This window comes from Leptonychotes weddellii, chromosome 1, assembly GCF_054177405.1.
Source record: "Leptonychotes weddellii isolate Sample4059 chromosome 1, ASM5417740v2, whole genome shotgun sequence".
Taxonomy (NCBI): domain Eukaryota; kingdom Metazoa; phylum Chordata; class Mammalia; order Carnivora; family Phocidae; genus Leptonychotes; species Leptonychotes weddellii.
Window position 1 is genome coordinate 149,246,001 of NC_138369.1, and position 22,908 is coordinate 149,268,908.

At 38.9% G+C, this 22,908-nt stretch overlaps 2 protein-coding genes and 1 long non-coding RNA gene across 8 annotated transcripts in view; 2 read left to right on the forward strand and 1 right to left on the reverse strand.

Annotated features, from left to right (window-relative positions):
• Positions 1-488: 488 nt before the first annotated feature.
• On the reverse strand, positions 489-4,969 carry TRMT10C (tRNA methyltransferase 10C, mitochondrial RNase P subunit). The gene is made up of 2 exons (XM_006729568.3): positions 4,816-4,969; positions 489-1,904 (listed from the first exon to the last, which is right to left on the reverse strand). Exon 2 carries the CDS (start codon positions 1,893-1,895, stop codon positions 624-626), a length of 1,272 nt encoding a protein of 423 aa, XP_006729631.1. The 5' UTR covers positions 1,896-1,904; positions 4,816-4,969; the 3' UTR covers positions 489-623.
• LOC145716100 (uncharacterized) lies at positions 764-22,156 on the forward strand. Its single transcript, XR_014138471.1, has 3 exons — positions 764-837; positions 1,745-1,824; positions 19,729-22,156. It is a non-coding gene; the product is annotated as an uncharacterized LOC145716100 (long non-coding RNA).
• Positions 22,157-22,550: 394 nt separating this feature from the next.
• SENP7 (SUMO specific peptidase 7) overlaps positions 22,551-22,908 on the forward strand; it is a 139,666-nt gene continuing 139,308 nt past the window's right edge. For 4 of the 6 annotated variants that reach the window (XM_006729569.3, XM_031024045.2, XM_031024046.2 and 1 more), the window contains exon 1: positions 22,551-22,710. In XM_006729569.3, coding sequence (XP_006729632.1) covers positions 22,671-22,710 — 40 coding nt within the window. In that variant the 5' untranslated portion in view covers positions 22,551-22,670. The remainder of the gene's footprint in view (positions 22,711-22,908) is intronic. The other 2 variants (XM_081797705.1, XM_081797699.1) reach the window with 2 other exon arrangements.

Sequence of the window (22,908 nt, forward strand, 5' to 3'; positions counted from 1 at the left end):
TCCCCCTTCTCTAAATAAATAAATTAAAAAAAAAAAAAAAAAGGAGGGGCACCTGGGTGTTTCAATTGGTGAAGCACCTGCCTTTGGCTCAGGTCATAATCCTGGGGTCCTGGGATGGGAGTCCCTCATCGGGCTCCCTGCTGAGCAAGGAGTCTGCTTGTCCCTCTCTCTACCCCCCCCCCGCCCCCACTCATGCACACTCTCTCCCCCTCTCTAATAAAAAAATCTAAAAAAGAAAAAGAAAATGGAGTCTGAGACTCAAAAATATTCACAAAAAAGCCACAGCAATGGTAAAATTGTTTTACTGGGTTCAACAAACTTGGACAATTCTTTTTACTAAGATTATTAAGTTTATTTTTATAGTAAAATATATTTCCAAAGTTTTGCAGAAATTTAATTGGGGAAAAAACACTTCAGTTAGTTTGGAAAGACAACTTTTAAAAGAAAGAATAAGTGAATTCCATTCAGGAAGAAAAAGACCAGTAGAATTGTATTCCCACTCCATTTTTTCTTCCAGTTTTATTAATAACTGACATTCATTACAGTATAAGCTTAGGCATACAGCATCATGGTTTGATTTACATATATTGCGACCATTTATTTTTTTAAGTTACCAAATTTTCTCATTTAAGCCACCGTTTCTGTGTGTGTCTATTTAGAGAGCCTTTTGGAAACGAATTAAAGGTCTTTGACTTCTTCAATCTGTTGATAAACTCTTGAGGATGCTGAGGAATCTCCAGATAACCAGTATGTTTTCTCCTAGGAACAAACTTCAGAGCCTCTTCCCAACTACCAGTGTTTTTCAGACATAACAATATACGCATCATTTGATCTAAGGTGAGATTTTTGGTACCAGTGTCCCACTGTAAATATCTATCTAATGGAAGGCATTCTGTTGCCAGCTTCAGCCGTTTTGCCTTGGCTAGGGATGTGCCTGTCTGCATAGTCTTATCAACAAAAGATCCCACTATATAAATTTTATCATGCTTGAAAGTAGTCATAACATTGGGAGAATCTGCAGTTAAATATATAATACTATCCTTTGGGAATAAATCTACATGAGACTTTTCTGTTGCTGTTAAAAGCAACTTGTCCCATTTTTCTCCGTAACGTTTAACTAACTCTTTATGATAAGCACCATCTATTTTAAAGTTGCAGAAATAAAGATGGAAAGGATCAACATCTCTTCTGTTCCATCCTTCACTTTCTAGAAGTTGGGAAACAGTATTCTGGAGTTCTCTTGGTTTCATATAATTATCATAATCCATGTCAAAAACCAAAGGTTGTCCAAACTGCATGGCCTGAGCACCTTTCCAGCCCATGGCAATGTCCATATTCCTATCCCAAAGTCGTAGAAATAGAAAGTTTTGCTGTTTATCTTCCTTAGTGGTTTCTAGCAAGTGTTCTTTTATTGCTTTTTCCTTCGTTGCTGCTTTCATTTCCTTTTTTATTTGCTTAGCTTTTTTCTTTTTTTCCTTAATATATAAATATTTTAAGTATTTTTTTTTTGATGATTTAGAAACACATTCCATAGCAGTTTTAAGTTCTTCTTCACTCATGTCTTCTGGTACTTCTTTGCCAAGCAATCTCCACATCTCAATTAACTCCCTGATGGCAGCTAGGGGATCTTCATCCTTGCTACTCGAGACTGTTGAAACATCTTCTTCTTCCACAGTGGATTTCATTGTAATTTTCCACCCATCCAATCCCAGCTGTTCAAGAGGTGATGTACTCTCCTTTTTAGGATAGGACACAGCTGGTATTTTGGAAGACATGTATCTCTGCAGAGCTGTTGAACATAAAACCCTTCTCTTCCCAGGAATGGTAAGTGGCACCAAAAATCTGGCACAAGATCTTAAGGTGATACTACCACTCATTTTGAGGAAAATAGACATGTAAGACCCCTACAAAAGAAGCAAAATGTAATGAAAAGTTAGATAAAGATTTTTAAAACCTGTCAACTAATTGTGCAAGTATAAATTTGAGACACCAAAAAAGCAATTGATTTTTGAAACACAAAGTGAGCACAACTTTGTTGTACCATTAATTTTTCCTAGACTCCTGTGGCATAGAGCCTGTGATCACTCATCAGGCAAAAAGTTTAAAACTTATTTGGGTTCTTATTTTAGACATAAATTTCACTATTGCTTTGAGGAAAAGAAAGATCCTTTTTAGATTTGTATCTAGGGGCCCAGAATATCAGTATTACTGGATAAGAAAGTAATGTTCTGCTGATATGGGTGAGATCATGATGCTATATTCTTCTCCATTCTATACTAAATCCGGATACAGATCCAAACACAAGCTCCTTAACATAAGCAACACATGAAGACAGTAAGACAAAGGGCAGAAAAATTATAGAGGATGGCAACTAGTAAAAAGCACTTAGGAGCTGCTGTATCAATGCTTTCATGTTTTCAAAACAGAAATATAGAAAGACCTACTGATTTAAAAACAAAACAAAATAGGGGCGACTGGGTGCCTTAGTTGGTTAAGCTGATGCCTTCAGCTTGGGTCATGATCTCATGGGTCCTGGGATTGAGCCCCATATCGAGTTCCCTGCTCAGCCGAGAGTCTGGTTTCCCCCTCTGCCTCCCCACCCCCACTCACGCTCTCTCCCAAATAAATAAAATCTTTAAAAACAAGAACAAAATAAACCTCTTTTCTCCAGTTCAGAGTTTATTTTGCAGCAAATAATGTTATTGCCAAACAAAATGTCCAAAATTAGGGCAAATTTATATAAGCTCCACAATTTTTCCTAAAGGTCTGGATATCCACAAAACAATGAAGATGCTTAAAAATGTGAAACTCGTGCAGGATTTGAAGAAAAAAAAAAAAAGAAAATCAACATTTTACAAAATGCAACTGAAATACTTGAAAAATTCCTTCTTCCCTCTGCTTCATTTAATGACTCTGCATGCTTCTGAGAGTGGCTCTCTAAGCTGTGCCCTGATGCTCAAATGTCTTCCCCTCCTTTAATAGCAGATGTGCCTCTGAATTCTGTCTTTAGCCCTCCTCCTCTTTTCCCCCCCCAATATAAAATTTTCCATGTGAGGTCTGATCTACCTCTGTGGCTTCAACCACCACGCATCAGAAGAAACACTTCAAATGCAACATATTACAATAATCTCCCTTCCCTTTCCAATCTGCTTTACCTTCCACATGGTTTCAGGGAGGGACACTGCTATTCATCTATTTGCTGAAGCCAGAAACTGGGGGTCATTTTATTACCGTCCTCTCTCACACCCACCATATCTATAATCTATTTGAATTACATTCACTTTACTTTCTAAATACATCTTGAATCCATTAACTTCTTTTGAATCCCATTATCTTAATTGCATCCCCTAGCCTCCAGATTTGCTCTGCCTGCCTCAGTGCAAATCTGATCAATACACTCGTATGGTCCCCACGGTGTATTTTTAAACCCATAGCTGTCAGGTTAAATTCCAAACTTATAAACATGACGTTTAAAGTTTTCCACAAAATTACCTTTTGCTTACCTCTTCAGCTAGCTATTCTTCACCTCAAGCTTTAGATCAAGTATTCCTCCTACTAGTTCTTATAGCACCCTCTACCTCTCTATCATATTTGTAACACTGTTTTGTAATTGCCAGGTTACTTATTTGCCTGACTAGACGGTAAACTCTATCAGGACAAGGACTATTTATTTTTTTATTTTTATTTTTTAAAGATTTTATTTATTCATTTGAGAGAGAGAGCGCACAAGCAGGGGGACTGGCAGGCAGAGGGAGAGGGAGAAGCAGGCTCCCCTCTGAGCAAGGAGCCCAATGTGGGCTCGATCCCAGGACTCCAGGATCATGACCCCAGCTGAAGGCAGATGTTCAACCATCTGAGCCACCCAGGCACCCCATGGACTATTTATATTAACATTGAACCCAGTGCTTGGCAGTTTATGGCTCACAGGAATCATTCAAGTATTTTTTGAATAAATATCATGGACCAATGCTTTTCACATTTAAAACATGTTCAGACACCTTAAAAAAAAGTTTATTTTGGGGGGGCAGCTGGCTGGCTCAGTTGGTAGAGCATGTGACTCTTGATGGGGGGGTGCCCTGAGTTCAAGCCCCAGGTTGGGTATACAGTTTACTTAAAAAAAAAAAAAAATTAAGTTTTTGTTGTTGTTGTTGTTTTGCTTTTTAAGTAATCTCTACACCCAACGTGGGCTGGAACTCAGGCCCCCAATATCAAGAGTCGCATGCTCTTCGACTGACCTAGCCAGGCGCCCTATGTTCAGTCACCTTTTAAAGAAAAAACCATTTAGACTCCCTGAAATATTTAACCGGGAGTCCTCAGCCCCAATATGGGAAACATGATTTCAGAAACAAAGTCTTTAGACTTTTGTCTTTGTAACCGGTAAAGATTTTTTAGGATATCATAGAAATGAAACCCAAATTTTATTTTATTTTTTTTAAAGATTTATTTACTTGACAGAGAGAGACACAGCGAGAGAGGGAACACAAGCAGGGGGAGTGGGAGAGGGAGAAGCAGGCTTCCCGCCGAGCAGGGAGCCCGATGCGGGGCTCGATCCCAGGACCCCGGGATCATGACCTGAGCGGAAGACAGACGCTCAACGACTGAGCCACCAGGCGCCCCTGAAACCCAAATTTTAAAACAAACAAGGATATCATTTTGGTAAACATTGCTCTTGTTCCAGGGATTTAAAAATCACTGGGCTTCCACTTATCTGTGGGCCTTCTTGGCGCACATGCTCCACTAAGTGTATCTTAGAACGGTTTCCCGTGTCCTCTCACTCAACACACACAATTAAGAAGACAAGAAACATGCCCATACCAGGAGTGCAGAGACAGTGACTCCCACTGGTGCCAAACGCAGAGACCCGGAACAGACGCAGTATTCAGGCAGGGAAAGGTTGCGCAGGAATCCGCACCTCACGCAACTACGCTAGTCGGTTTAGTTTCCGTACCTTACGGGTCAGCCGCGGCCGGAAATCCCGCCCACTCTCCCCGGCGCTTCCTTATGACGTCCTGCCACTAGAGGAAAGCATTTCTGCCTGAAAACCAGTACTGTAATGGAGGATGCTGGTTGCTGGCTTTGGGGCCATGCCAGGGATCCTCTCAACCGGTGTGTGCTTGTAGCTGGTTTTACTTTGTTACACCACTATTTAAAATACTTCTTTTCCTCTTCTCTTAACCTCTTCTCTGCTTGGTGCACGTATATATCAGCATTTACTCACATAGTGCTAAAATAAAATGATGTTTTCACAAGTCTTGCTCAACTTTAAACAGCTTGATGCTAGGACTTTAACAATGAACCTTTGTGACCAGTTTATCACCAGCACCTGGTACATTGCTTGGAACATGATAGGCAACACAAAATATCTCTCACTCCCCTTAGCTAATTTGTTAAATTTAATGTGAAAAATTAAGTCACACACTGCAAATTAGTGGCCTTTGGGTCAAAATCCAGTCTGCAGGTGCTTTGTTTAGCCAGCACATTTTAAAGTGTTTTAATTTAGTTATCACTATTAAAGCATTAGGCACAGCATCATTCACTGGGGAAAGGACAGACTTTTTCAAGGAATGGTGCTGAAAAAAGGTGGACCCTTAACCTAAAACCATACAAAATTAACTCAAAATGGATCAAAGACTTCAACATAAAAGTCAAAACTATAAAACTCTTAGAAGGAAACATGGGGGAAAACTTCATGACATTGGATTTGGCAATAATTTCTTGTATATGACCTCAAAAGGACAAGCAACAAGAAAGCAGACATTTTATACAAAATTAAAAACTTTCGTACATCAAAGGACACTATTGACAGAGTAACAGATTTGGAAGATATTTAAGAAGTAAAAATGATAGAATTTGGTGATTGGGATTTGGGGGTAGAAGGAGAAGTCAATATTATACTTTGAGCATTGGGACAGACAGTGATTAGTTGTGCAGGGAAGGGGGAAAGGAGTAGATGGGGTGAGGGCAGAGTTGGTGAGAGCAATTTTAGACATAATGACTGAGCTCCCTTCAAAGTCAGATGATGTCTCCTTTACAATATATGGCAGTTGGCTGCATGGGGCTAGAGTTAAGGAGAAAGGGAATGAACCAAAGCTAGAGATTTGAGAGCTATGAAAGAGGCTTTGAAACCAGTGTCTGTGAAACCATGTGTGTAGAAGAGATTACCCAGTGTCTGGGTAAAGAGGAGGAGTAAGCAAAGGAGACTGAAAATGAGCAGCTAGAGATATAGGGGGGAAATAATCAGAATATGACAGAAGCCAAGGGAAGAGCGTTTCAAGGAAGAGTGACCCAGTAAGGTTCAAATGGGTCAATTAGGTCAAATGCTGCCTATATATCACGTAACACAGACTGAGAAGCATCCGTTGCGTTGGGACCATATTGTGAGGTTTGGAGGCTGAAGTCAGATGAGAGTGGTTAAGGAATTAGTGGATTATGAGAAAATGGAGTCAGCAAGTGTAAATGTTTTAATGAAATTTGGCAGGGGCAATATACAATGGGTTCAGTTCCTAGGTGTGGCATCCAGAAAATTTTTGTTAGTTATTATTACTGTTATGTTGGGAGAGACTTGACCAACTGATAGGATTTTTAGCAAGGGAGTGAGGAAAATAAAAGATAGTGAGAAGAGTGAACTTCCTGAGAAGATTGGAAGAGATGGTATTCAGAGGACAATTGGAGGGAATTGGTCTTGGATAGGAGGAAATTCTATTCCTTTGTAACAGGAAGAAAGGAAGAGACAGGTGGGAATAGAAGCCAATTTGTAGATATGGCAGCTTACTTTGAGTTTCCATTTCTGGAAATGGACTTAAATCTCTTATTTTTAATTTGTATTTGTTTTTGTATTATGTGAAAGACAACTGGAAGGACTGGTCTTTTTTTTAAAGATTTTATTTATTTGACAGAGAGGGACACAGCGAGAGAGCGAACACAAGCAGGGGGAGTGGGAGAGGGAGAAGCAGGCTTCCCGACGAGCAGAGAGCCCGATGCGGGGCTCGATCCCAGAGTCCTGGGATCATGACCTGAGCCGAAGGCAGATGCTTAACGACTGAGCCACCCAGGCGCCCCAGGACTGGTCTTGAAGAGTAAGATGCAACCCTTCCCTTACTACAGGAGGGAAAGATAAATGTGTCAGTTCACATGGATCATAAACATGGGCTCAATGAACAAACCCCTTTTGTTGCTTTCCTCAGGGTAGGAAACTAGGCCAGATGATAATCCATCATAACTTTCACCTCACATGAGGTAAATTTAACTTTATTAACATTTATTACCTAGTCTTTCTTTTTTTTAAGTTTTATTTATTTATTTATTTGAGAGAGAGAGCCAGAGAGAGAACATGAGCGGAGGGGAGAGGCAGAAGCAGACTCCGCACTAAGCAGGAAGCCCGATGTGGGGCTCGATCCCAGAAACCTGGGATCATGACCTGAGCAGAAGGCAGACGCTTAATCGACTGAGCCACCCAGGCACCCCTACCTAGTCTTTCTAACAGTGGTTCACAAAGTATGGTCCCTAGAGCAGCAGGAACAGCATCAGCATCACTTGGAGACTAGTTAGAAAGGCAAAATTTCATGCCCCACCTACCTCTACTGAATCAGAAACTTTGGCAGTGAGGCCCATCAGTCTTTGTCTTAACAAGATCTCCAGGTTATCCTAATGCACTCTGACGTTAGAGAACCACTGTGTTTGAAGAAACTTTGAAAAGCAAGTAAGGAGTTTCTTGTTTTCTTTTTAAAAAAGAGACTTCCCTTAGCAAACAATGTGTTGTCCTTTTTGTTAAGATATGTTTAGTCTGGTATTGGAAAGTGACACACAAATCTTGATGCACTTTGCTTACAAACAATGATAATAGCCCATTACCTCTAACTATTTTCCACAAGGAAAAGAAATCATATAGTGATGTCACAAGAACTTAGGATTTTCCTGAAGGCCTCTCCTAACAGTCTTTTCCCTATCAGGACACATCTCTGGTCTGCAGTTTATAGCCAAGAAACTGGATGGTTTTTTTTTTTTTTAACTTCAAGGTGCAAAAATAGATCAACATCAAAAGAGTACAGGAACAGATTAGGGTGACCCCTGGAAGAGAAAGCTTAAAATAAACTTTATTTTCAAAACAAGCATTTGTCTATGGCAAAAATGCTGTTTTGCTGAAAAAGAGAAACCAGCTTCTAAATACACAGAGCTGTTTATTAAAACAAGAAAAAGGGGCACCTGGGTGGCTTAGTTGGTGACCAACTCTTGATTTTGGCTCAGGTCCTGATCTCAGGATCGTGTTATCGAGCCCTGCATCAGGCGCCACATTGGGCATGGAACCTGCTTATGATCTCCCCCCCCCCAGGCTTTCACATGCACATGCCCTTTCTATAAATAGATAAATAAATAAACAAACAAGAAAAAATTTGAAAGATGAGATAAACATGCTCCTAGAGCAGAGATAATATTATAACCAATAACTGAGTTGAGTTACTATACCATTAATTTCATTTGGCATCATTTTGCATGCAGTGGTTTAAAATATGTCCCCCAATTCTTTGACTCTCTCTTTTAGAGGTGGAGCCCAATTCCTCTTCCCTTGGACTTAGTGACTCATTTCTAACAAATTAAAAAAAAAAGTGGACCAGTATGCAACTCAGAGAATAGGTCATAAAAAGGCAGTGCCTTTTCCTGCTTGTGCTCCTTCACCTGGATGATTCACCCTGGGAGAGCTGCCATGTCCTGAAGACATACAAATGACAAAGGCTCTCTTCTTCACTAAACTTTACTTAGGCTCCTCTGAGCCCTCTTCTGGACTAGTCTTCAACCTTGGCCTTCTGTGAGGATGCAGAGCTTAGTCTTAGCAAGAATCCTGCTAAATCAACTCTTGATAGCTGATCAAGTTCCTCATTTCCCACTCTTGTTGTCTAAGGCCCTGGCTTGCCTTTAGCAATAATCTCCCTACCCTGATGCCTCCTCTTAGTAGTTTTCCATCACTGACACCCTATCTTTGCTGTATTCAGAGTTGAGTTCAATCTCCCTGCCCTATTGCAATATCACTAATTAGAACAGTTTTGAATTAAGTCTTCCTTACCATTTTAACAAGTGCCAGAATAACTTCTTTAACAGAAGCAGCATATGGAAGAAGTCCACATGGTGAGGAATCAAGGCCTTCTGCCAAACAGCCAGTCAAGCTTTAAAGATCACTGCAACCCCAGACAATCTTGACTGTACTCTGCAGAGAGATCTGAGCCAAAATTACCCAGTTAAACTGCTCCTGAATTTCTGAACAACAGAAACTGTGAAATAATAAATATTTGTTTTAAGCCACCAAGTTTTGGGGGTAATCTGTTATGCAGCTATAGATAACTAATATACCTGACTACCAGATTAAATAGCAAATCGGGAGTTATGAGAAATATCAACTTCAAGTTAGTTAAGTGCAAGACAGAAGAGCGTTTGTTTTTTTTTTTTAAGACTTTATTTATTTATTTGACAGAGAGACAGCGAGAGCAGGAACACAAGCAGGGGGATTGGGAGAGGGAGAAGCAGGCTTCCCGCCGAGCAGGGACCCCGATGTGGGGCTTGATCCCAGGACCCTGGGATCATGACCTGAGCCGAAGGCAGACACTTAACGACTGAGCCACCCAGGCGCCCTGACAGAAGAGCTTTTATGGCAACTTCTTAAAAACTTTTTTTGGTGCTTTTCACATTAAGTGCATTAAATACATTCTACATAGACTATATCGAAAGGGACTTCAAAGCTCACTTCAATTACAAATTGGAAAGTAAAGGCTGGGAGAGAATAACTGGTTTATCCAAGGCTGAGTTTCATTTAAAACCTGCATATCCCAATTTACCGTTCAGTGGTTTTTTGTTTTTTTTTTTTTCATTATGCCACTTAAGACATGGTACAGAAAGAAGAGAAACTGGAAATATGTCTTTAATGATAAAGATTTGTCCTAGTCTGTCTGGTCTGCTGTAACAGAGTATCACAAACTGGGAGGCTTAAACAAATGTTTATTTCTTACATTTCTAGAGGCTGGGTCATCCAAGAGCAAGGCACTGGCAGATTCAGTGTCTGGTAAAGGGCTGCTTCCTGATTCACAGATGAATGTCTTCTTGCTGTGTCCTCACATGGTAGAAGGGAGTTCTCTGAGGTATCCTTCATAGGAACACTAATCCCATTCATGAGGATCCACCCTCATGATCAAATCACCTTTCAAATCTATATGTCCTATTAGATATAGCAGAGTTAATTTTTCCTTTTTTTTGAGAGAGAGAGTATGCACTCGTGCATTCACGCACACACAAGTGGGGGTGGGGTGGGAGGGAGGGGGGGAGAGAGAGGGAGAGAGAGAGAACCTCAAGCAGGCTCCACACCCACTGTGCAGAGCCCCATGCAGGGCTTGATTCCATGACCCCAAGATCATGACCTTAGCCAAAATCAAGAGCTGGAAACAAGTGGCTGAACCACCCAGGCACCCTGTGGCAGAGTTAATTTTTCTTTTTCTTTTCTTTTTTAACAATTTTATTTATTTGACAGAGAGAGCACAAGCAGGGGGAGCAGTAGGCAGAGGGAGAGGGAGAAGCAGGCTCCCCCACAGAGCAGGGACCCGACATGGGGCTCGATGCTAGGATCCTGGGATCATGACCTGAGCTGAAGGCAGTCGCTTAACCAACTGAGCCACCCAGGAGCTCCCAGAGTTAATTTTTCAAATGCAATGTCTACTATGGGTTCCTCTTTTACTCATCTATGGGCAGAGCTAAAGATAATTTGTAACCACCTCCTTTTTCTCTTTTTAGAACTTCTGGAACAGCCAAAATAAATTTTTCACCAGTAGTCCCTATTTCAGCAAATGGCATTTCTATACATATAGTTGCTCAAGCCAAAAATCTGGGAGTAATCCTTATTATTTCGTTCTCTTTATTCCTGACCTCCAATCACAAAATTTTGTTCACAGAAACAAAAGTATTAGCATATAGCACAAGTATTACATAATTAAATATTAGTATTTAAGTATTAGTGTTAACTATATTAGTATTAGCAGTTAAGTATTAGTATTAAGTATTTCTCACACTACTACCAAAATTAATTTGGTCTCTCAGCCTCCAAGCTTGTCCTTCCTCTAATCTATTCCCCGAACTGCAATCAGGATATTCTTTATAATATGTAAAGCTGAGAATATTCTCCGGTCTAAAACCATCCAACGTTTCTCACTGTTATGAGAATAAAGTCAAAAATCATAACCATGGGCATTGCAGCCTTGAGCAAACTGCCTCTGATTATTTCTCTAACTTAACTTTCCAACTACTGACAAAACCTCTCTCCTTGACCAAATCTGAGCCCGGCTCCTATGAGCCCTCTTCTCAACTAGGCTCCAGCGTTGGACTCCATCCTTGGTCCACTTAGTCCAGTTTTTGTTGTTGTTGTTGTTGTCACTTAATTCAGTCTTAGCAAGAATTCTGCTGTCAGTTAGTGAAAATCTCCCATTTTGGCATCTGATCATCCTCAAGATCTGATAAAGTTCCTCATCCTCCAGGCCTCCTCATCCTGGCCTGCCTCCAGTAAGAATTATATTGAGTCAGCCTTTTAAGAATCTCTCTTATGCCTGATGTTTCCTCTTGGTTAGTTTTCCATTCACTGACCCTCATTCTACACTTTGGCTATAACATTCCCCCCCCTTCGATTGTCCCTGTTGAGTCAGAAGTTGAGTCTGATCTCTCTCCCTTACTGCAAAACCCCATTGCAGTAATCCTTCCTAAATAAAGTCTTCCTTATGTCTTTAACAAATGTCATGAATAATTTTTTCTTTGACATTACTCACCCATAATTTTTTAGCTTCAGCTGAACTGGACTTCTTTCTCCCATGTCAAGACTTTTGCATATGCTATTCCTTTGCCTATGAATTTGTTTTCCCACCTAATTGCTATTATCCTTTAAACTAAGCATCATTTTCTCAGGGAGGCATTCCCTGGCCCCCAAGGCTGTTAGCTCTCATACTAGATGTTCCATGGCACCTTATATTTCTGAACACTCTTCACACTAGCAATTTGTTGTTCATTGTGAACTCCACAAGGATAAAGGCAATGTTGGCCTTGTTTGCTGGTATCCTCAAAAGCTACAATTGACTGGTACATAGTAGACACTCAAATATTAGCTGAAGGTGTGAGTAGATACCTTCAATACATTTGAACAGAAGACTAATAAATTTAAGCAAAAGAACACAAACATATAAAAATAGAGTTTATGATAATTTTTATGTTCACTTATAGTTTTAATATGGCATTAACAACATAGAAACCAAAGACTTAGGATTTAATCTGTATCAACTACTTCTTTTAAATCATAAGAGAGCTTTTCAAAAGATCCTCTAACTTGAATAATACTGTAAAATATTAATGATGGTATTGACTGTTCATCAATAGGGCTACAAAAGAGAACATATTCACTTTTCAAAGAAAGTAACAAATCAAACCTCAAGCCAGAATATAACACTGTGTATATTCTTTTCATAATATAATACTGCAAAGTATTCTTTTTCTTCTAGCATCTACATTAGCAACATTTCAGTGAGACAAAAAAAAAAATCTTAGATGACAAAAAAGCAACTTAAGCACTTTGCTTTCTTTTTGTGGAGCTTCTCGTTACTATTGGCACTCGAGAGAAATTAATAGTTGTTTTGGCTTTCAAAGCTCTTTTAAAGTATTTAAAAATTGACTGAAGGCTAGAGGAAGGGGCTAAGTTGTGTTTTTCTGTACCAGCAGAAACAATAGGAAACTCCTTTTTTAAAACAGTAGCTGCAGGTTTATCCAAAGGCTTAGGACTTGTCACCCATTCACGGCAGTGGTGCTTTATCCAGGCTAATAACTGCACATCACTTCCCAGCTGGTGTCCTACATGATGTTCAGAGTCAATAAGTGCAACAGCATATACTTTGTTCATCACTTCCCACTTTCTACGAACAAGTAAGTCCATAAAAACCAAACCTCCATAACCATGTACAATGAAAGCAACATCTTTGCCTTCAGTCTTTGAAATGAAGTAATCCCAAATGTAAGCCATGTGTTCTTCAGGGGTGTTGCTGCATCTTTTAGGGATGCACTGGAGAGGTTGCTGGAGAGAGAAAAAATTCTCTGCCTGAACCATTTTTAGGGAAGAGGACCCAATATTTTGTGTTAAAAGTTCTTTCCACTCTTTTTCCATCTTTAGGTCCACAAAATTGTCATTGGGGTTTAGCACAATTACATCATAATGTGCTTGCAATGCCATTTGAATACACGGTATCTGACTTCCATGTTGGAGACCATGATGTATTATTGCTTGCTGACTCCACTGACCAGCTCTAAAGACCCCATGGTCTTGAAGAAGGACAAGAAGAACAGAATGATGACTTGTTAATGCTCTCTCACTCATGAAAAAGAAGCTTCTTGGTTCCTTATCAGCCTCTGGTGGGATATACACTTTTTGTAATTTGCATACTTTCTCCAAAAGCTCATAAATGTATTGTGCAAGCAAATGGCCAAGGGCCTGGTAGCGCTTGCTATTCCTCTCAAGGACATTTTTATAATAGTTAAAGACAAAAGGCCTTTGTGTCTCAGTGTGTCTCAATTCAGCTTTTTCATTGAAGTCATATTTAAGTTCTTCTAGTAAGTCAGATTGTTCAATAAATTTCTGGAAGCTCAGCTCCTGAGTCACTGGTAACCACTGAAAGTAAAAAGCAATAGTATGTCAATGGTAGAAAAAATAAAATTTTCAGCTTGTTAAATTATTCCTGTGGGAAATCATGCTAAAATTAAGCACTTCACTAAGACATTACCCTTTTATGCTAAAGACTTTAACTCAAAATAATTGTGAATGATGCAAAGTAGTAAGGCACAGTGAAGTAAGGGACAATGGCCAGACCATATATAATGACAGAACCCAAAGTATCTTGTCCAGGAAGCCAACCCCAATAAACAGCCCAGAAAGCCAGCCTGCTATAAGTCAGAGTTGTAGGAAGTTAGACCACTACCTCTAGTGACAATCCAGGAAGCTAAACAATAACCTCTGCTACAACGGGCACTAAACAGCCAGGACTTAACTAATAACTGAGAGAGAGAGAATCTTAAGCAGGCTCCAGGCCCAGCACAAAGCCTGATCTCATGACCCTGAGATCATGACCTGAGCCGAAATCAAGAATTGGACACTAAACTGACTGAGCCACCCAGGCACCCCTTGCTCGCATATTTTTAAATTATATGTCTTCCTTCACTGGAAAAAGCTCTAGCAGAACAGAAATTTTGTTTTTAAAGATTTTATTTATTTATTTGACAGAAGAGAGAGTGAGAGAACACAAGCAGGGGGAGCGGCAGGCAGAGGGATAGGAAGAAGCAGTCTCCCTGCTGATTAGGGAGTCTGATGTGGGGCTCCATCCCAGGACCCTGGGAACATGACCTGAGCTGAAGGCAAATGCTTCACCGACTGAGCCACCCAGGCACCCCATGAAATTTCATTTAACTACTATATCTTCGATACTTAGTATGCCCTCTGGTACATATTACATTAATATTTTTTGAATAAATAAATGTAAAATAGGTATAACATTATTTGTTTCACAAGGCTGTTGTGAAAAATTAACTAATGTAGGTAAAAACCATCTTACACAGTGTCTCACACATGAAAGGTTCTGTGAAATTAGACAGGATGATACTCCTTTTTGAGATGTGAAATAAAAAACCATATATATATATATCTGTCCTGTCTTCCTTTTTCACTTTAACATTGTGATATTTATCCATATTGATAAATGTAGTCCTAGGTTGTTCATTTGTCTGTTTATGGTGTTCCATTGTTTGAATATGCCTTTGAATATGCCATAGTTTAACTATTTTCTTGTTGAAGAACATTTAGGTTACTCTTTTTCCACTATTATAAACAAAGCTGCAATGAACATTTTTATAGCTATATTTTTGTACACATATCAAGAATTTCCCTAGGCAATATACTTGAAAGTGGAATTTCTAGATTGTATCAGCATCTTCCACTTTACCAGATATTGATTGCCAGATTGCTCTCTAAAAAGGAAGGTCTATTTTATAATTTGGCATGGTTTGCATAGAAAAGCAGTAGTCTGTTAGATCTAATATAGTATTTAGGGGTGCCTGGCTGGTTCAGTCGTAAGAGCATGCAACTCTTGATCTCAGCGTCATGAGTTGAAGCCCCATGTTGGGGGTAGATTACTTAAACTTTTAAAAAAATATCCTGTTTATTCAGGTGCTGGGCTGAAAACTGCCTTTTTCTGTACTGAAATAAAGAGAAAGATCCAGTATATTTAAAACTCAGTGAACTGAACCAAGAATCTTGTTAGCTAGTGATTTAACTTTTCTTTTAATCACAGAGTAAAATAAACAAAATCGGTATTTTCTAATAGCATATAGTACAACATTTAATTATTCTTTTCCACTTTTGTTAAGTGTGTACTTAGTTGTTTGAGAGGCAATTCTCAGGGGTAATGAATGAGAGTTTGCAAACTAGAATAACCAAATGGCACACAGATATAAAAAGGACAGGTGGAGATGGAGTGACCAAGAGCAAAGTAGACGGTTATCTTGCAGAACGAAAAGCGAGACAATTCTTTAGAATTTATTTTAGCACATTTTGCTTGGTTAATATACTCCAACCTGTAACTCTCCCCTGAATTCATATCCAGCTGTCTATTCAACATATTTACTTAGATGTCAAATAGCCATCTCAAGCTTAACATGTCCAAAATCCTTCCTTCAATCTACTCTCTCTCTACTCTTTACTACCTTAGTAAATGGCAACTTTATTCTTTCAGTTACTCATGTTGCAAACTTTCCTTCTCTTTTACACTCAACCCAATCAATCAGTAAATCTTTAGGTTCTGTTATTTGAAATATATCTGTCATTGAATCACTTATCATCCCTCCACCTCTACCACCCTAGTCCAAGTCACCAACAAATCTCACCTTCATTATCAAGTCTCCTGTGCAATCTCTTGGCATAAACTCTTATCACCCTGCAGTCTGTTTTCCACACAGCAGCTAGAATGATCTTTTCAAAACCTCTAAATTGGATTTCACACCCCTGTTCAAAATTCTCAATGGTTTCCCCTCTCAGAATAAAAGCCTAGGTCCTGGGACGCCTGGGTGGCTCAGTCAGTTAAGCATCTGCCTTCAGCTCAGGTCATGATCCCAGGATCCTGGGATCGAGCCCCATATCCTTGCTCAGTGTGGAGCCTGCTTCTCTCTCTGCCTGCAGCTCCCCCTGCTTGTGCTCTCTCTCTCTCTTCCTGACAAATAAGTAAATAAAATCTTAAAAAAAAAAAAAAAGCCTAGGTCCTTATCATCACCTACAAGGTCCCACATGGCCCATAGCTCTTCAATGTCATTTCCTTCCATTTTCTTACTTGCTTACTCATCTAGCTGCATGATCTGGCTCTTAGCTCTTTCTCAGGTGCATTTCCCACCACGCTCTTGCTTACTTCACCCTAGCCACACCTGGCCTTTTTGCCTCCAACCTATGAAGCAAGCTCCTGTTTAAGGGCATTCCCCCTTGCTGTGCCTACAGCTTGGAACACTCTTCCCCTACATATCTGTAGGGCTTTATTTCCTTCAAGTTTCTGCCCACTTGTTATCTGATCAGAGATCTGAGCATTCTATCTGAAAGGGCAATCCTCTCCAATTCTTCCTCATTCCCCTATGATTCTTCTTTTTTTCTCTCTCTTTCTCTCCCTCTCTCTCTTTTTTCTTTCCTTCTTTCTTTTCTTCTCTCTGCTGCCTCTCTCTCTCTCTCTTAAGCACTTACTACCTACCAGCTGACATATACTTATTGTCTGTCCTCCCCCCTTCTTGCATTAGAATAGAAGTTCCATGAGAGCAGGGACAAAGGCTTTCTTTTGTTCACTACTCTATCTCTAGTTCTTGGAAAATGCCTGAATTCTAGGCTTAAATATTGTTGTTAGGATTTTATGATTTTGCTAAGGGCATAACGAAGTAAAGAACAAAAGTCCTCTAGCTGTATATACAGGAGAAAGATGCATACAAAGCTTTTTAAAAATTATAGAGGCTTCTTGTATAATTTTAAAGTTAATAAATGTCAATTTAATAATCATTTTTAGAGAATATCCTATGCATCTATATGTTTTCTCTTTTACAAATCAAGATGGTCCATTAAAATAAAGGAGAGAAATCAAACTTTTTAGTTTTTGAAAGAATGGATTGGAATAAGATAGCTTAGTTTTAGGAATAAGATTGTTAGAGCTGCAAAGCACGTTATTGATATTCTTAGTATGTTTATTTTATAGAGAAATGAGGCTTTCAAAGGTAAAATGACATGCTCAAAGTGACTCAGGCAGTTCTAGGAACCTGAGAGAAGATTCATTTTTACCAGTGATCTTATAAATGCATAATATTTAACTGTTTATTTCATTCATCCACCAAAAATTTAGTGAAGGCATTTGTTAGACACTTAGTGTCTTATATCCCCTAGCCTAGTCATTTTACATTAAATGGAATAATAGAGAATAGTATATAATCATTGTGAGAATTTTAAATTAGGTCTTTCTAGAGACTTGGAATAAGTGGTTGACACAGCTGTTATTTTTTGTTCTAGGGATGGCTATTGTTTTTATTTATTTAAAAAATTGTGGTATAATATACTAAAATTTACCATTTTAACCATTTTTAGTTGTATAGTTCAGTGGCATTAAGTACATTCACATTGTTGTGCAACCATTACTGTTATCCACCCACAGAACATTTTTCATCTTATAAAACTCTAACTTGGTAACCATTAAGGGATAACTCCTCATTTCCCCTTTGCCCCAGCACCATTCTACTTTCTATGAACTTGACAAGAGAGTAGGTGGGGCAACAGAATACAGATGCAAATAATTTTAATTAGCTTGATTTTAAGGAACTCCTTTCCTTTTTAGGATCATAAAGTATACTTAACAATATTTTACATTCTTCACAGGTGAATAGTAAGCTTTTATGAAAACATAATTTTACTTTGTTCCTGGGTTTCAACATCAAAAAAAAAAAAAAGAGAGAGAGAGAGAGGAAAGAAAATATAAATTTAAATCTGAGAAGTCAGGGCCTAAATCCTGATTACACAATAATACCTTATTATAGTAATTATAGTCCTTTGGTATACTTAAGAGTTCCTTTTGTATATCCTATGCCATTAAGAAGCACAGAATGAAGGATGCTAAAAGTATCTAAATACTTTTTTTTACAATGAACATTATTTTATTTATTTGTTTTTCTAGAAAATAAAACAAAGAATCCTTTAAAACATATTTTAAGAAAAGAATGACTATTTGGTACAAAAGCAACATTATTTTCTCAACACAGAATGCAATTATGAAGTTTTTTACTAAAATTATTTCTGTATACAACTCCATTTAGTAAATTATAGAAAATAGTAGAAAATGATAAAGCTTATGAAATGACATTATGTAGAAGTTTCAAAAAAAGCAAACTAAATCCCTTCCTCTTAGCATTCCTTCTCCCTACCTATCTCTCCCCAGCAAAGACTAAAATAGCTGAATTTAATCTACCTGAGGCAAAGACAGAGAAAACAGGATTTTAGAGGTAGAAAGAAAAAAAATATATATCAGATGTCACCAAATCCTGGGTTTCCCAAATTTGAGTATGCAACAGAATTTTCTGGGAAAGTTAAAAAAAAAAGTTTAGTGAACAATTATAAAGAGAAACATCCTCTAACCACCATGGGCCATGCCAGCCATTCCTTACGTCCCTTCAAACGCTTTTCCCTCTCTCCAAAAGTAACCACTCTGGACTTTTATAGAAATCGCTGCTTTGCATTTCTTTATGGTTTTATCTCCCAAGTGTACAGCCCTGGAAATTATTGTTTAGTAGTTCAGTTTTGTACTTAAAAAAATACTTGATACGTCTTCCTGGGAAAAATTTTAAACATACAGGTTATTAGGTTCCACTTCCAGGAGATTCTGATTTAAAAGGTTTGAGGTGGGGCCTAGAGGTAGTGTAAGAAAAGATGCTCCCAAGTAAATTTGAAAACTAGATTTTTGGATTTATGGACTTTGTCCAATCCTAGACACTATGTTTTTTGATTTGGATTATTCAGAGGTAAGTGGGTACCAAACTGTTAAAGGCTAAAGAAGACGAGACTACCTAAAGCCTCAATTTTACTAAATAGTAACATAAAATGAAATTTTTCCCTTGAAACTAACCAAATGTATTAAGGCACAGAAATGCTGACTAAACATTTCATTTTAAGATAGAACACTCCAGGGGTGCCTGGGTGGCTCAGTCGTTAAGCATCTGCCTTCGGCTCAGGTCATGGTCCCAGGGGCCTGGGATCGAGCCCCGCATCGGGCTCCCTGCTCAGCGGGAAGCCTGCTTCTCCCTCTCCCACTCCCCCTGCTTGTGTTCCCTCTCTCGCTGTGTCTCTCTCTGTCAAATTAATAAATAAAATCTTTAAAAAAAAAAAGAACACTTCAAAGAAATTAGTGGTATATGTACAAGATACCTTGGGTTCAGCCCCAGGGCATGACAATTTAGGGATCTTCAGTTAAAGGTTTGTGCATACATTCCTTCTATAGCTTTTTGGACAAAAGATTATCCATCTGTTGCTTGAATACCTAGAATTACTGCAGGTTTTCATAACTTCTGGAAACAGGCTATTCCACTGCAAGGCAGTTACAATTGATTATCTTAAAAAGGAAGATGTCTTTAAAACTAAACAACCTATATGTGTCTTTTCATGATTCACAGGTAACTTCATTTATATGTGGAATAAAAACTTCCTTCACAGAATTCTCAGCATTTTAAAGAAAAGAATCAATTACCAATGAAAATGAAGTGAATAGCAACATAATACAGTGCTCCATATATCTTTGCAAAATCTAGGCTTTCCTGGCGCCCATGGTAAGAAGTTCCAGATTGTTTATTTTAGTTTTTAAAACAGGAAGTCAAGATGTTCACAGTGCCCATCTAAACTTCTTCACAGGGGTGCCTGGGTGGCTCAGCCAGTTGAGTGTCTGTCTTCAGCTCAGGTTAGGATTGAGCCCCAAGTTGGGCTCTCTGCTCAGTGGGGAGTCTGCTTCTCCTTTTCCTCCACCCCGCCCCCCACTCGGTCTCTGTCTCTCTCTCAAATAAATAAAAAATCTTAAAAAAAATAAACCTCTTTACATTCATATTGTACTTAAAGTTAATTCACTTGTGATGAGAAAGGGCCTTTTGCAAATTTTATTAAGTTCTCTTCCAAGAAATTGTTTACCAAGGGGTAAAATAAAGGGTTGATCAATTTCACACTGCCACTTTGTCTTGAAACTATTAAAACGATACCCACTATACCCACTGCTTAGAACAAAAATACAATGAATACTTAATTTAATAACTTTATATCCACTTTTAATACTTAATAAAGAACCATACCCATTGAGATAAAACCTGTCCATTCTCTCTTATAAAATACTGGGCTGATGAATTTCTAATCTCAAATGATTTTAATTTGAAAGGCTCTATACAGTGTGAGCTCGATGTACAAAAGAGAAATGACATTATTCCCAAACATACTAAGACAACCATTTTTTTTTTGGGAGGAGGCGTCTTTTACATTTTTAAAATGAGGAAACTTTCACCCGAGTATAATAAAACACTATAAAAGATCACTTAATCAGTCTTTCATAAAAAACAAAATGAAGTTGTTAAATGACTCGCTAAAAAGTACGAAGTAAACTTTTAGTCCTTTAGTTGTTTGCAATGTAGTTAACTATAAGGCAGAGATGAATACTATAACAATAAAAATACTGGTTAAAAAGCAAATTTGAAATTCTTGAGCTTCAAGTTCATCTATCTTCACATGTTATTCAAAACAAGTTCTAATTCAAAGAAACAAACTGGCTTTCTAAGTCTTCATTAGCAGAAATGGTATATTTGGTTCAACAAGTTTAAACAATATATTTGCAAGGTGAATAAGTTGATTAACGTCTTATAATTTCATTTCTTATAAGTTAACTTCTTACTGCTAAACTTTAAAACCACTTACTTATAGGGAAGCTGCTAATTTGGGTGGAAATGGATAAGGCCTACTTACACTTTCCTTTATTATGTTCCCATGTCTCAGCTCTATTTCCATCTTGTGCAGTTAATTTGTTTCCTACAATATTGGCAAATGAATTAAGCTGGTTTGATTCCGGAGTTAAATTGCTCAATTAAAAAAGTTGATTTATGGGGCACCTGGCTGGCTCAGTCAGTAGAGCATAGGACTCTTGATCTCAGGGTTGTAAATTCCAGCCCCACGTTGGGTATAGAGATTACTTAAAAATAAAAATAAGAAAAATCTTTAAAAAAAAAGTTGATTTGTAAAGAAACTTAAAATTGAGGTATTTTTCTGTAAGCAGTGTTTTGATTTGTTAAACAGAAATAAAGTAGGGTCTCCAAATGAAACGGTTGTAGTGAATGTCAATCTCATCAAGCCCTGAAATATTCCTGCTTTTCAACCATTCTTTCCCTGTAAAACACTTCTCTGAGCCCAAATAGGCTTTTGCACCTGGAGGCTTACCTATACCTCAGCACAGACCACACAGTAATTAAGAGGCCAAATTTGACTCAAGAAGCACGAGACTGGGCTCTAGTGGTGAGTTGGGCAAGTCCCTTTTTTGGCCTTGGTAAAATGGGGGGAGGGGATCGGATGTTAAGCTCCAGGATCCCTTCTGGCTTGGAACATTCCAATACCACTTTGCCTTTGATTAAACCGCTCTGCTGAATTTTTTTTTAACTTATTGTGATTACAGCTTACATTTAAAAAATTACTCAAATATGTACATCATGGCCGACAAATAGGACAATTTTCTAAACTGATGGGCCCTTTGAAAGACCTAAAAAAAAAATCGGTCTAAAAATACTAGACTGCGTTCATTGAGGACTGGTCTTGCTCCTGAAGTACTGTAGTAAATGTTAGTTGAACGAATTTCAATTTACAGCCATCTACTTTCTATCACCTCAGCATTTTGTTTTAAAAAATTGAGGTCTAGTTTTTCTTTTTTTCTGGGCCTTTAAAAATGACGAATTTGAATTTTAAAAAAAGATCCTGTGTAACTATGACATCTTTTCCTCAGCTGGCCAAATACATTTCCACTCCGAATGCTAAACCGATAGCTAGGCTAACAGGTGACTTTACTGAGTTTGGGGACGCTCCTTGAGGACAAGTATATGAGAGATCGTGAGTAAAGTCATACTGCAGAAAGGGTAACATTTTAATTTAACTTAATTTTAGAAGTAACGTTTTATTCTCATTTTTCTGGGTCACCTCGCGAGAGCCACTAAAACTACAGGAATTCCTAGTTTCCCCTCTTTCAATTTTCGGTCTACCCAGTCTTCAAAGTAAACAAAGCCTCTGACGAGCTCGGGCTAAAACCACACATGCAACCTCACTTTCCCATAGGTGCACAGATAATAAGAATGGCTCCACTAAATAAGCACTCGAGGTGGCAAGCAGCAGAGAAAACAAGTCCCAGGAAGTGATTTCCGGGTGAGGTGGGAGGGGCGGCTGATTTCCGGTCTGAGGGCAGGCGACGGCTCTTGCGCAAGCGCTGTTCGCACTTTCCTGGCTTTTTTTTTTTTTTCCCTTTCCCCTCCCCCTCCCTCCCCCAGCCTGAGGGGTCTTGAGGTGACAGCGACTGCAACTGCGACTCCAGCAGGAGGAGGAGAAGATGGACAAGGGGAAGACCGGGCGACGTCGATCTTCATCCGGTAAGAAAGGGTCAGAGGAGGGCTGAGCCTTTCTCTTCTACCTTGGGCAAATGGGAGGCACAGGCGGCGACGGGTGCTACGGCCCAGAGCTGTGAGGGCTCGGGCTCCCGCTCGGGCTCGGGCTCGAGCTCCGACTCCGGCTCGTGCAGGGAGGGGAGGGGAAGGCAGGAGCGGAGGGGCGCGCACAATGGAAGACTC